At 39.7% G+C, this 12820-nt stretch overlaps 1 protein-coding gene across 1 annotated transcript in view; it reads right to left on the reverse strand.

The window, feature by feature from the left end:
• Positions 1-10391, reverse strand: part of LOC106868614 (repetitive organellar protein) — a gene marked incomplete at its 3' end in the record, with an annotated part of 66638 nt that extends 56247 nt beyond the window's left edge. Inside the window, exons 1-2 of the mRNA XM_014913959.2 lie at positions 10210-10391; positions 677-748 (exon numbers count right to left, since the gene is read on the reverse strand). Of these exons, the coding sequence (XP_014769445.2) occupies positions 677-709 (33 nt within the window). The remainder of the gene's footprint in view (positions 1-676; positions 749-10209) is intronic.
• Positions 10392-12820: the final 2429 nt, after the last annotated feature.

The following is a 12820-nucleotide window of genomic DNA, read 5'->3' on the forward strand; positions in this document are numbered from 1 at the left end:
TATCTGTATAGGAGAGAGAGAGAGAGAGAGAGAGCTACTGCAGATGGCAACAGTGAGTGGAAGAGTGTTGATGAGAAAGAGAGAGAGAGAGAGGGAGAGAGCTCTATTAATAAACACTGTAATGGTGTCAGGACAGAAAGCTATTGATTACAATACTAAATTCATTAGCCTCATCAATTAACATCTGTTTTCCAAGCTAGCATGGGCTGAATTGTCTGTTCTGGCATGGTTTCTATGGCTGGATGCCCTTCCCAACGTCAACCACTTTATAAAGTGTGGAATGAGTGCTTCTTACATGGCACAAGCAGAGCTGCCAAGTAGCTTGCAAGACAAAGACCTCTGGTGTCATTATAAAGGCTTCTGATGTCATTACAATTGGTGAGATGACTGTGAAAGGATCTCACAAAGTTGGTGAAAACCCTTTTGGCAAGGGAGTTTGTGGGCTGAGCAATATATTGAAAGAGTGTTTGCATCTCAGACAACTGCTTTTGAAGATGTAGTCGTGGGTTAAAAAGCCATCCAGTTTGTTGGGGTGGAGCAGACTGAAGATGCACGATGTGTAGAGATATAAAGGTCATGATAAAGTGAACAGGATATCTAAGATGCAACTTGCCAAAAGACCGAATGAAAGGACTGCAGTGACCTGAAAGTCTGTAGGGAATAAAATGCAACTCACCTTTTCCAAAGATCTTCGTAATCGCTTCTTCATTTTTCTGTGTTGGATTAATTCAATTCTTCTATCTTTTTCCTAAGAAAATAAACAAAAATCAAGAACATTTCAGACTACAACTGTTCCACACAGACATCATACATATAATAGACTTCAGTGGAAATCCTTTTACACTGGAAATCAAATATAGCAACTACTGTAACTACTATTATCAATTACTACAACCAAAATATCATTTGTTATTTATTGAAGTTTATAACGAGGTATAAATATTAATGGTATTTTGTGATTTTCATTCATTTCCAACAATTTAGCAAGCAGATGGTTGAAACGGGGAGAGTTTAATGTGAAGAGAGGGAGACTATTACAAGGGAGGTAACTAGGGATGTACTTAGAGAGTAAGGTGCGTGCACACACACACACACACGATGGGCTTCTTTCAGTCTCCGTCTGCTAAATTCACTGACAAGGCTTTGGTCAGCCTGAGGCTATGGTAGAAGACACTTGCCCAAGAGACCATGAAGTGGGACTGAACCCAGAACCATATGGTTAGGAAGCAAACTTACCACACAGCCACACCTGCACTTGCATATTCTCTTCATCTCATGCCTTCTTTTACTTCATTATCAAAATAATTATCGTTAAGGTGGCGAGCTGGCACAATCATTAGCACACCGGGTGAAATGCTTAACGGTATTTCATCTGCTGCAACGTCCTGAGTTCAAATTCTGCCAAGGTTGACTTCGACTTTAATCCTTTCAGGATCAATAAAATACATACTAGTTATGCACTGGGATTAAAGTAATCGACTCTCCCCCTCCCCACAAATTTCAGGCCTTGTGCCTATAGTAGAAATGATTATCATCATCACCATTTTCGTCTAGCAACATCCAAACTGTTTCCACACAAAGATATGGTAAAAAAACAATCAATAAATCAATGTGGATTTTCTCTTAGATTCCTAGACTTGGTGTGTGTGTGTGTGTGTGTGTGTGTGTGTGTAGATGTATGTGTGTATTGACGAGTATAGATGTGTGTGAGTGAGTGTAGTTCGTGTATGTGTGTGTGTGTGTGTGTGTGCGTGCATGTGTGTGTGTGTGGGATCATGACTTATGGAAGTAATTTCATTGGTTCATTGTGATATAAAGAGTCTGACCAGATTTGACCTCTGCTCTCCAACAACAATGTCACCACCACTACCACCACCACCACTAACAACAACAACAACAACAACAGTTACAAGAAACATTTCAATGATGAAAAGAGAAAATAAATTGTTGCATATTTATTGAAAATCTGATAACAAAATATTACATTCAAATTAGACTGTAGGCTGGTGGTGGTGGTGGTGGAGGGGTGTGATTATGGTGCTTGTGATGAAGATAAAAGATAATGATGAAGATGGTGGTGGTGGTGGTGGTGACAGGGAAGGTGGTAGTGATGGTGATTATGACGATGATGATGAGCATCATCATAATCTCCATCAACACCACCACATTCACCATCATTATAAGTGGGTTACCAAGGAAACAAATTGGAGAAAATAAAATAAAATCCAAAATGTTTTTTAAAAAAAGTTATTCAACCATAGACTCTTATTTAGGCTACAGTAAGTAGTAGTAGTAGTAGTAGTAGTAGTAGCAGCAGCAGCTAATGCCTAGAATTCAAGCCAAAATTGAAGCCAAAATTTCTGCAGGAACTGAAGAGGGGGAAGAAATATTAAAAAGTCAACAGATAAACACGACCACTTGAACTAATTTTCTCAGCACCCAATTTTGGCACCGAGTTATTCAAGTGGCATCACTTAGCAAACATGGTTGATATTCCAAGCAACTGGCCACTTCACTGAATCATAATCATTTCAGTTTCCTGAACACTAAATAAACATTGAATATGTCAAACATTCGCACAAGAATCTAGAACTGAGCATGTGTTACAATTATGAGTCAGAAAATATTCATGAGGGTGTCAGAGTATGGAGGGTGTACGACAAAAAAATCTAGGACGAGATGGTTTGTGAGTCAGACAACATTTGGGAAGGATGACAATGGTGTATTAAGAGCAGACTCAGGGTGGATAATAACATCAGGGTGTGAGGGGATAAGGGTGAGTCTTAATCACTAAATGGTTTGTTATTCAGACAATGTTGGTAAAGGATGGTAACCTAGGGTACAGACATGACTTAGCGAGTTTGAGATATGGGACATAAGGGTGTTGAACTTGGGTGGATGATGTATTACTGAGAGATTATGATGTGAGAGGAAGTTGGGTTATCATTGTAGAAGATAAAGTGAGCTGCTTTGAGATATCGTATAACAGCTCAGTTAAGACAAATGGAGGTATATAAGAGGACAAGATGAGCAGAGGTATGAGGTTTGGTCATAAAGTATCTGGACTGTTGCTATGGTAACAGAGCTAAAGTACGCAGAGTGAAGCTGCTAGGCTCAAATTGACCTTGAACTCTTTTGTACACAAACACAAAGTTATAAAGTTCTCGCTCATTTCTGATGTTTATTGCAGTGCTTGGAAGTAAAGTGTGTAGGGTGTGGTCATTTCAAAAACAAGATTGGATTTCAGCTATGCAGGATCTCATTGTGTCAAGGAAGATGAATATTTTTAGAAAAGAGCCATAAATAGTTCTATATTTAAGAGACGAGGAATTATGACTACATTATTTACATTTGATGAATATTTGTCCTCATCTTGTTTGTTGTTAACACAGCGTTTCGGCTGATATACTCTCCAGCCTGAAGATCCTGTGTGCCTACAGAGGAATCCCAAAGTAGTAAGATACTGACTCCACCAAAATAAAATATTATATTCTGTAAAGTGGTTGGTGTTAGGAAGGGCTTCCAACTGCAGGAACCACACCAAAGATAACACTACAGCTTGATGCAGCCCTGTAGCTCACCAGTTCCCCATCAAACCATCCAACTCATATGTCAGCATGGAAAGCAGACATTAAATGATGATGATGATGATGATGAGGTAGGCTTCCATACAGTTTGTCTATAAAATTCCTTCCACCAAACATTGGCTGGCATCAGCTGAAGGTGTCACAGAGTGAGGTCAAACTGAGACATTGTTCCCAAGCAGATTCCTTCAGCAACCATTGAATAGATTATGGTGTAGCAGCCACCTCACAGCAGAGTCTGTTTCCTATAGAATGGTTTTGATAAACAGAATGTGGCAGCAGATAGCAGAACAGACACAGACTGTCTAGAAGAGTGATCAAGGTTGTTTACCAAACTTGGTCAAAGGCACAGAAGAATCCTGCTTACATTAACAATCAAACATCTTGTTTTGGCCTGTCTGATATGTGTATGTGCGTAATTCTGGTTGTGTGTGTAGGTGTGTAAGTGCTTTTGAATGTTTATGTAATTTTGACTGTGTGCATGTGTATGTGTGTGTGTGTGTGCATAGACATGGATGTGCATTGTGTGTACATGTGTAAACTTGAATGTGTGTGTGTGTAGAGAGAGAGATGGCTGTAGAGCATATCTAGGTGAATGAGTATGTAGATATGGGTGTAAATAGTGTGTGTATGTGTGTGTGTGTTTAGGCAGATGGTAGATGCTTGTGTGTGTGAATACGTAGATATGGATTTAGAGATGTGTATGTAATATACCCAAAGATGCAGAAGGCTGTTCATATGTTTCTGAAGTACGGAATCTTTGTCTTCTGCATCTATGTTATACAGTGAGTGTGTGTGTACTTTACTGTGCATCAATACATGTAGGAAGGAAGGAAGGAAGACAACAAGTATTTTTGGTTACAACTACAGTATGTAGAAATATATACGTGTATGTATGTATATATATATATATATATATATATATATATATATATATATATATATATATATATATATATATATATATATATATATATATACAGTCAAACGTCCGCAGCTACTACTCCTACTACCACCCCCACCATTACTGATGTACCATTCAGCAATGCATCATTTAAGGCACAAGTGTGAGCATATGTACATGAGACGACAAAAAACAGTTATGTGTGTGTGTGTGAGGTAGAGATAACAGTCATGTAGAAGCTACATGTCTTTTGCGTCTAGCTATGTTAACAAACACGGTTAGACACACCCACATGGGAATGCACATCCTATATCACACACACACACACACAATGGAAATTCTAAAGCTCAGATGCACACACACACACTCAAATTCAGACAAATAGAAGGAAGGAGGCCACATCTGTCAAGTAGTCTCTACCTGTTGGTAGGGGTTGGTGATGGAGTGGGGTGGTGGTGGTTTGAATCTATTATCATCCAAAGAAATCTCAATGCGCAATAATTTCTTACAGAGCTGAACAGTTTCCCAAACAGACACTGCCTCTTCCTCTTCCTTCCCCTCACTGCATTGGTGGTATAAGCACAAATGAAGGAGGGAGAGCAGGGGGAGGGGGAAAACGTTCTTGTAAAGTGATACTCCCTTCCCCACCCCACCCCACGACTGGTGGATTTTGTTTTTTTAACCTTTTATTGTTTACTTGTCTTAGTCATTACACTGTGGCCATACTGAAGCACTGCCTAGAAGAGTTTTTAGTGAAATGAATTGACCACAGTATCTATTTTTTTCAATTTGGTACTTGTGCTGACAGTCTCTTTTATTGATGGGATTCTTTCAGTTTCCATCTATCAAATCCACTCACCAAGTCTTTGGTTGGCCAAAGGCTATAGCAGAAGACACTTGCCCAAGGTGCCACATAATAGTGGGACTGAACTTGGGACCATGTGGTTCGGAAGCAAGCTTCATAACCACACGGCCATGGCTGAGCAATGCCAGTGCTGGTGCCACTTAAAAAGCATCCAGTCCGCACTGCAAAGCGGTTGGTGTTTGGAAGGGCATCCAGCTGTAAAAACCAAGCCAAAACTGACCTCACCTGTGCAGGTGTTACATAAAAAGCACTTGGTCCACTCTACAGGGGGGTTGGTGTTAGGAAGGGCGTCCAGCCATAAAAAACCTTGCCAAACACAGACACAGAAGTCAGGTGCAGTCTTCTGCCTGGTCAGCTCCTGTCAAACCGTCCAACCCATGCCAGCATGGAAGGAGGACATTAAACGATGATGATGATGATGATGTTTTCCTTGTGAACGAAGGCAAGCAATTCAGAATGTCTCGCGGACCACAGTGTACCCAGGACTGAGGTTCACTATGGCCCCTGGGGGAGCATCAGGGCCAATTACAGTGGTTGTATACATACAGTGTCAGAACTAGTTTCAGCCAGATGGACTGGGCTATGTAATGAGTTTGTTGACCTTACAAACAGCGGGGTGTTACTGCCTCCAGTTGCTACTTAGAGTGACACCTAGTTTCAGCCAAGTGGACTGAGCTACTTGAGTTAATGAATGTAAATGGCGCTGCAAACAGCACAGAGCTGTATAATGTGTGCGTGTATGTAGAAGAGTGGTTAATTAATGCAAACTGATTGAGATGTGGTAGAATGAGAGAGAGAGAGAAACGGAGGAAGAGGAAGATAAAGAGTGCCTCTCACACACACATATATATATACATACACCGCATATTCAAATACATTATATATATATATATATATATATATATATACACACCATATACACATATACATTAAATATTTTTTATCGTTTTACTGGTTTCAGTCATTAGACTACGACCATGCTGGGGCACCACTTTGAAGAATTTTAGTTGAATGAATCAACCCCAGTATTTTTTTAAAGCCTGGGACTGATTCTATCTCTTTTGCCGAACTGCTAAGTTACAGGGACGTAAACATACCGACACTGGTTGTCTAGTGGTGGTGGTGGTGGGAGGGGCGCAAACACAGCGATAGGATGGTCATGGCCCGGAATACCTTTGATTATATGATTTGATCAGTCGGGGTTGAATTGGCTCTCACTAAATCCCTTGTTATTTAGCTACTTCTACAGCACCACCACCACCATGTACTGTCAGACCAGTCCCTTATCCTTCCACCTCACTGTCACCACCACCGTCATTGTAGTAACAAATATACAGAATCAATGTGACAATATCGAACTGATTAAAACACTTAAGCACACACACACACACAGCATTACCGTCAGGTAAAAAAACCTGAGGTGTAAACAAAGCAATAATATTGTAAAGATGTTCAAAGTAGTAGCAGCAGGAGTAGTAGTAGCAGCAGTCAAAACAGTACTGCCATCTTTTCTGGGAAATGAATAGCATTTGTGTATACACACACACTCACAAACACCACCACCAGAAGTGTGTATGTGTATATGTATGAGTGCGTGTGTGTATGTTATAGACAAACGCATACACACAGAAAAGAAAGAACGTAAATTGTGCCCACTCCACTACACAACAATATTGTAGGGTAGCAAAAGGGGGTATGTTAGGTTCTGCAAGCAGCAGCTCCTCGTACCCAACTACCCTGACAACATTGAAGAGTAGATGGAGGCAGAGCTGAAGGTATTTCTCCATGGTGGTGGTGGTGGTAATGGTGTGTTTATGGAGAAGACTGCGATACTGGCCTTACAATCTCCATACCTTCTCACCATAGGCGTGATGTGCATGTGTATACACACATATAGAGAGCTAGATGATACACACACACACACACACACACACACACACACACACACACACACACACACTAATTTGCAGTGAGAAGCAGGAAAATAGAAACGTTGCTAGGGCAACACAAGTGTCCTTAAATGTCTAAACTGTTGCTAGGTAACCATAAAGTCCACAGAAATCTGCTGCGTACTTCCTTCCATAATAACCAAGATTTCCCAGACACAGAACATCACAGACACCCACCACATTGCCTGTGTTGTGCTATCTATACGACTGTGTGTGTGTGTGTGTGTGTGTGTGTGTGTGTGGAGACATTTTAAGATATCTATGGCTATGTGTCTTGTTTTTTACTGGTTTTCAGTCATTAGATTGTTGCCATGCTGGAGCACCACCTTGAAGAATTTTAGTTCGATGCATTGACCTGAACACTTTTCTTTTTAAGCCTGGTGCTTATTCTATCGGTCTCTTTAGCTGAACCGCTAAGTTATGGGGATGTAAAAACACCAACATTAGTTGTCAAATGTGTGTGTGTATTCGTGCGGGTGACACGTAAAAGCACCCACTACACTCTCTGAGTGGTTGGCGTTAGGAAGGGCATCCAGCTGTAGAAACTCTGCCAAATCAGACTGGAGCCTGGTGTTGCCATCCGGTTTCACCAGTCCTCAGTCAAATCGTCCAACCCATGCTAGCATGGAAAGCGGACGTTAAACGATGATGATGATGATGATGATATATATATATATATATATACACACACACTCGGCTTGCGAAGACCTGTTGGGGTAATTGAAAACGAAATCGTGATGGCACCTGTACCAGTGGAGCACTAAGAGCACCGTCCGAGCGTGACCGTTGCCAGAGCACCTGTCTGGCTTCCGTGCCAGTGGCACGTAAATAGCACCATTTGAGGGTGATCGTTACCAGCATCGCCTTCCTGGCACTTGTGCCGGTGGCTTGTGAAAAGACATTCGAGCGAGGTCGTTGCCAGTGCCGCTGGACTGGCTCCTGTGCAGGTGGCACGTAAAATACACCATTTTGAGCATGACGATATCTACCTGTCTGTCTGTTCATCCAGCAAGCTAGCTATATCTCTATAGGTCATGTGAAATCAAACAGCAGAGATTGAATTGTTGGAAAGCAGACAAATGCATGATGAATGAGATTAACTCTACCATAATCTCAGAAGATTAAGAATTAAATCATTACAATACACGTACATAGCAAATGGTGTGTATATATATATATATATATATATATATATAGTTCAAAAAAACAATAACAAAAAAACAAAGAAACAACAAAGTGAGGACGTGATATGGATAGTATTATTGGACGCTCAGGAAAGGAAAGAGATATATATATATCCATAATAATACAAAAGAGAGAGTTTAGCTAAAGCTTAGTCTCAGCTTCACTCGCATGTCTGTTTCATTGACATTTACATTTGGATGAAGAGTTTTATCAGCAAGTCTACAGATGAACTCTTTCTGTTTGTCTGTCTGTGTCTGTTTGTCTAGGACGGCTCTCTTCATAATATCATCACCATTATCAGGGTCATTATTTCTGTAATCCATCATCATCATTCTAACAACTATTGCCTCCATAAGCCTTCACCAACAACCAACCAACTATTATCATTATTTTCACAATAACCATCACTATTGCAAGCCATCATCATCATCACAACTGTCGACTGCAGATGGCAGAAGCAAGCGTGTGTGTGCACCTTTAGAAAGATGAGGTGGAACAGAAAAGAGAACGTAAAGTACACGGTGGTTATGCAGCAGCCTGCTTCTCTTTTCACTTTGCTAATGGGATGAAGACATGCCAGCTTTATCTTAGTACAACCATTGTGTGTGTGTGTGGGGGGGGGGCATGCAATTGCATGCGTGTTGTGTGTGTATATATCTATATATATATAGATTTAATCAAAAGATTAAATGTGGTACTTAAAATGTTTGAGGTACCAGAATTTGGTAGGGTAAAAACCAAAAACAAAATCAAGAGATTTGGTGAATAAAATTTGAAGAAAAGCAACAAAAATTCAATAGGTTATAGCAGTACGTACGTTTCGCACAAACTTCATTTATTTATGTAATGAGAACACCACATAAGATGTGCAATGAAAATGTACTCCTCAGCTGCATAATGGAAGTTCATATTAGAAAGTCATTTTGTAGATGTGTGCAAAAACAAGAGTAGGAGAAGAAGAAAATACCATCTTGACTGGGCTGCTAATGAACAGTCTAGTGAATCAAACATGAATTTAATTTCTATATATTCTAATTGGTGGGGAAACTATATTTAAATATATTTTTTGATGATTACAGCTGACTGACATAGGTTATAGTTTTACCTGTCATCAACAGAGTTGTGGCTTTTATCATGGTCTGTCTTGTTCTGTAATTGACTAACTATACACAGCATTTTTGAAAAGAAAAACAAAACCAACAAAAAAAACATTTGGATATATAAAGCCCCCAACACACATACGGATGCACATTCCAACGTGCCAAAATCCACCTGCCCTTCAAAACAATAACCCTTTAGCATTCAGATTCCTCACTCAAATGCAATGTTTATTTATTCACCGCTCGACTGGCTCCCATGCCGGTGGCACATAAGCACCATTCAAGCGTGGCCGATGCCAGTACTTCCTGACTGGCCCTCGTGCCGGTGGCACATAAAAAACACTCGCTACACTCTCGGAGTGGTTGGCGATAGGAAGGGCATCCAGCTGTAGAAACACTACCAGATTGGATTGGAGCCTGGTACAGCCTCCTGGCTTGCCAGCCCTCAGTCAAACCATCCAACCCATGCCAGCATGGAAAACAGACATTAAACAACAATGATGATGATGATTGTTTTGAATTAATCCTGGATTGAACATAAAAAAGTAAGGACATTTGGGCCAGTCCAAATGCTAAAATGTTAATGCTATTAAGCCCCACATTCTGGAAGTTTGTTACTTACGGAACATGCTTGTCTGAGAGCATTGATGGTTTTGTACTGTTCAGAGATCTTTTGCTGTAGACTGCGAATCTGTGCAAGGAAGGTGGAGTTTTCTTTGTCACTCTTCCTTGCCAGGTATCCTGGCACTTTGTTTTTACTGTTTTGGCAACTGCTGTTCTCTTTCTGAAATAGACAAACACATCAAATTGGTCAATAAAATGTGTAGACCAACACACACACACACACACACACACACACACACACACACACACACACACACACACACACACACACACACACACACACACACACACACACACACACACACACACACGCCATCATATACAAAAGCCTAAAATAAGTGTTAAGTTTATAAGAAAGTGACTTAGATTTCAGTGCCTTATATTTACAAGCATTGTATTTTAGTATTTAAGAAACATTTTATATTCTAAGTAAGAAATATTCAAATAATGGTTAATTGTTTGGATTGAGACCAACTAACGAGAAAGTTTATGTAGTCTGCTTGAAATAGGAACTAATCTATCAAACCACATACTGCCTTACGAAAAGGAAGGACACATTAGATAAGATTCTTGGAAAAAGATAATCATGGCTGGAATGCTTTTGACCTTACGGTCCTATTTGATCAACAATGACCTGAATCTATCAAAACAAGGAAAATAGGGAGCAGTTCTTACTTGAAGACCATGAAACAGGGATTCTATTCACAGACTTCCCCTTGGAAGTAACAAATCAATCTTGTTGTCAGAGCATAAAGAAGGGGTCTTCACACAAACCAGCAACAGCCATGGAGCTGGAACAGCTTGGCCCCACCCCCACAAAAGATACTTCCTAAAACCCCAGCACCCATTTTATTCTTCACTCAGTGATTGAGCTGTTGGAAATCTATAACCAGTGATTGATCTATTAGAAAATAGTAACCAATGACGCTATTGTTCACAAATTACAATAAATAATAATAATAATAATAATAGAATAAATGTATTTAACATTTTTGGTATTGGCTGACCATTCTATTATTATTATTATTATTATTAGAATGACATGGTAGGACAGGTGTGAGAGGCCAGACCCAACAGGTTTGAACATAAAACAGGTAGAATATTTGAACTGGATATGGTCTAAATGCTGAAGGGTTAACAACTGAACCATTCCATTGTGTATAATGTTATTTAGTTTATCCAAAGTTCCACGTCTGCTCTTAGTAAATCCTTTGAAAATCCTACAACAAGGTGTTAAGGCTAGGTTACTAAGAAGAATCGGTCAAATTGTAATCTAAGAAGAGAAGTAACCCTTTCACAGGCAAAACTGATGTGAACTGAAACAGATCGAGGAAATTAGAGGCAAAAAAGATCAAAAATCAATGCAAGAGAGAGAAAGAGAGAGACATACCTTGATAAATGTGAGTATGTGATCAACAGAAGGTCCATAGACAACTTCACCGAGACATAAATGTGAACAACATCCAGAATTTAGACAACGTAACTTGTAAAACTCGTTTCCATAGAGTGGTGCCATATCTTTGGACTTTACGATTTGTGTGTGTGTGTGTGTGTGTGTGTGTGTGTGTGTGAGAGGTGTTTGTGGAAGTGAGGTGAAGAGCAAGTCACAGAATGAATGGGAACAGAAAATCCTTTGGTGATGGACAGTTGAAACAGTAGCATTGACTTTCAGACAATTTTGAATAAATATTTAATGATTCATCAACTTTGTCAAATATTGGTTAGAACTAATGGATTCAACACGATGAAGCATGACATAGCTGGAATAAGAGGGAGAATCACAAACAGCCGAGTGGACCAGACTTGGAAGAATTGCCTTGGTCTCAGCTGAAGATGGTTTTTTTATATTGTTTTGATATACAGAACACTAGTCCACCCCTGACCGCTTACTGAAACAGTAAACAGAACTGGGGTCAACGAGGGTGGAGGGACAGAGAAAATAACCGAGTGATAGAGTGACAAAATAACTGAAATTGGTCATGTGGTTTGGTGATTTGGAGAGCAGGGATCAAATCCTCAGTCGAACACAATTACAACCGACTGAACAGAGCTAAAGTAAACATGTGGACCAGATAAAGGCAACACCGACTAACTATTAGCTTTTAACATTATCCTTTTAGATAATCCACTCTTAAACTACATTGATTAGGATTAGCAACCCATTGCTAAAAGCAAATAATTGTTTAATCTTGTGTGTAGTTTAATTGGTAATTAAGCAAATGGGAAACTTTAGAAAAAAAAGCCTCAGAGATAATTAGATAATTAATTTAGCTTTATATAGGTCATCATAAAGTTATTGAAGTTTAGAGGCAGAAAGTTGGTTCTACAACTCATGTTACTCTTAACTTTTTTTGGCAAATTTCCAGAATATTTACATACACACACGCACACAATCATCTTGATTGTCGTCATCAACATCCCTGTCGTTGTCTAAGATAATATTTTTTTTTCTGTGCCAGCAGAAAATTAGAAATATCTGCCAGTTCTCCTGCATCCGTTATTTCTGGCACTGTTCCAAGACAAAAACAGGGCAATACAACAGGTGTGATGACAGCAAGTGTGTAGACTTAAAAGAGAAGGTGGAGAGAACAAGCAGATGTGTGTATATA

The sequence above is a fragment of the Octopus bimaculoides genome, chromosome 14 (genome assembly GCF_001194135.2).
Source record: "Octopus bimaculoides isolate UCB-OBI-ISO-001 chromosome 14, ASM119413v2, whole genome shotgun sequence".
NCBI lineage: Eukaryota > Metazoa > Mollusca > Cephalopoda > Octopoda > Octopodidae > Octopus > Octopus bimaculoides.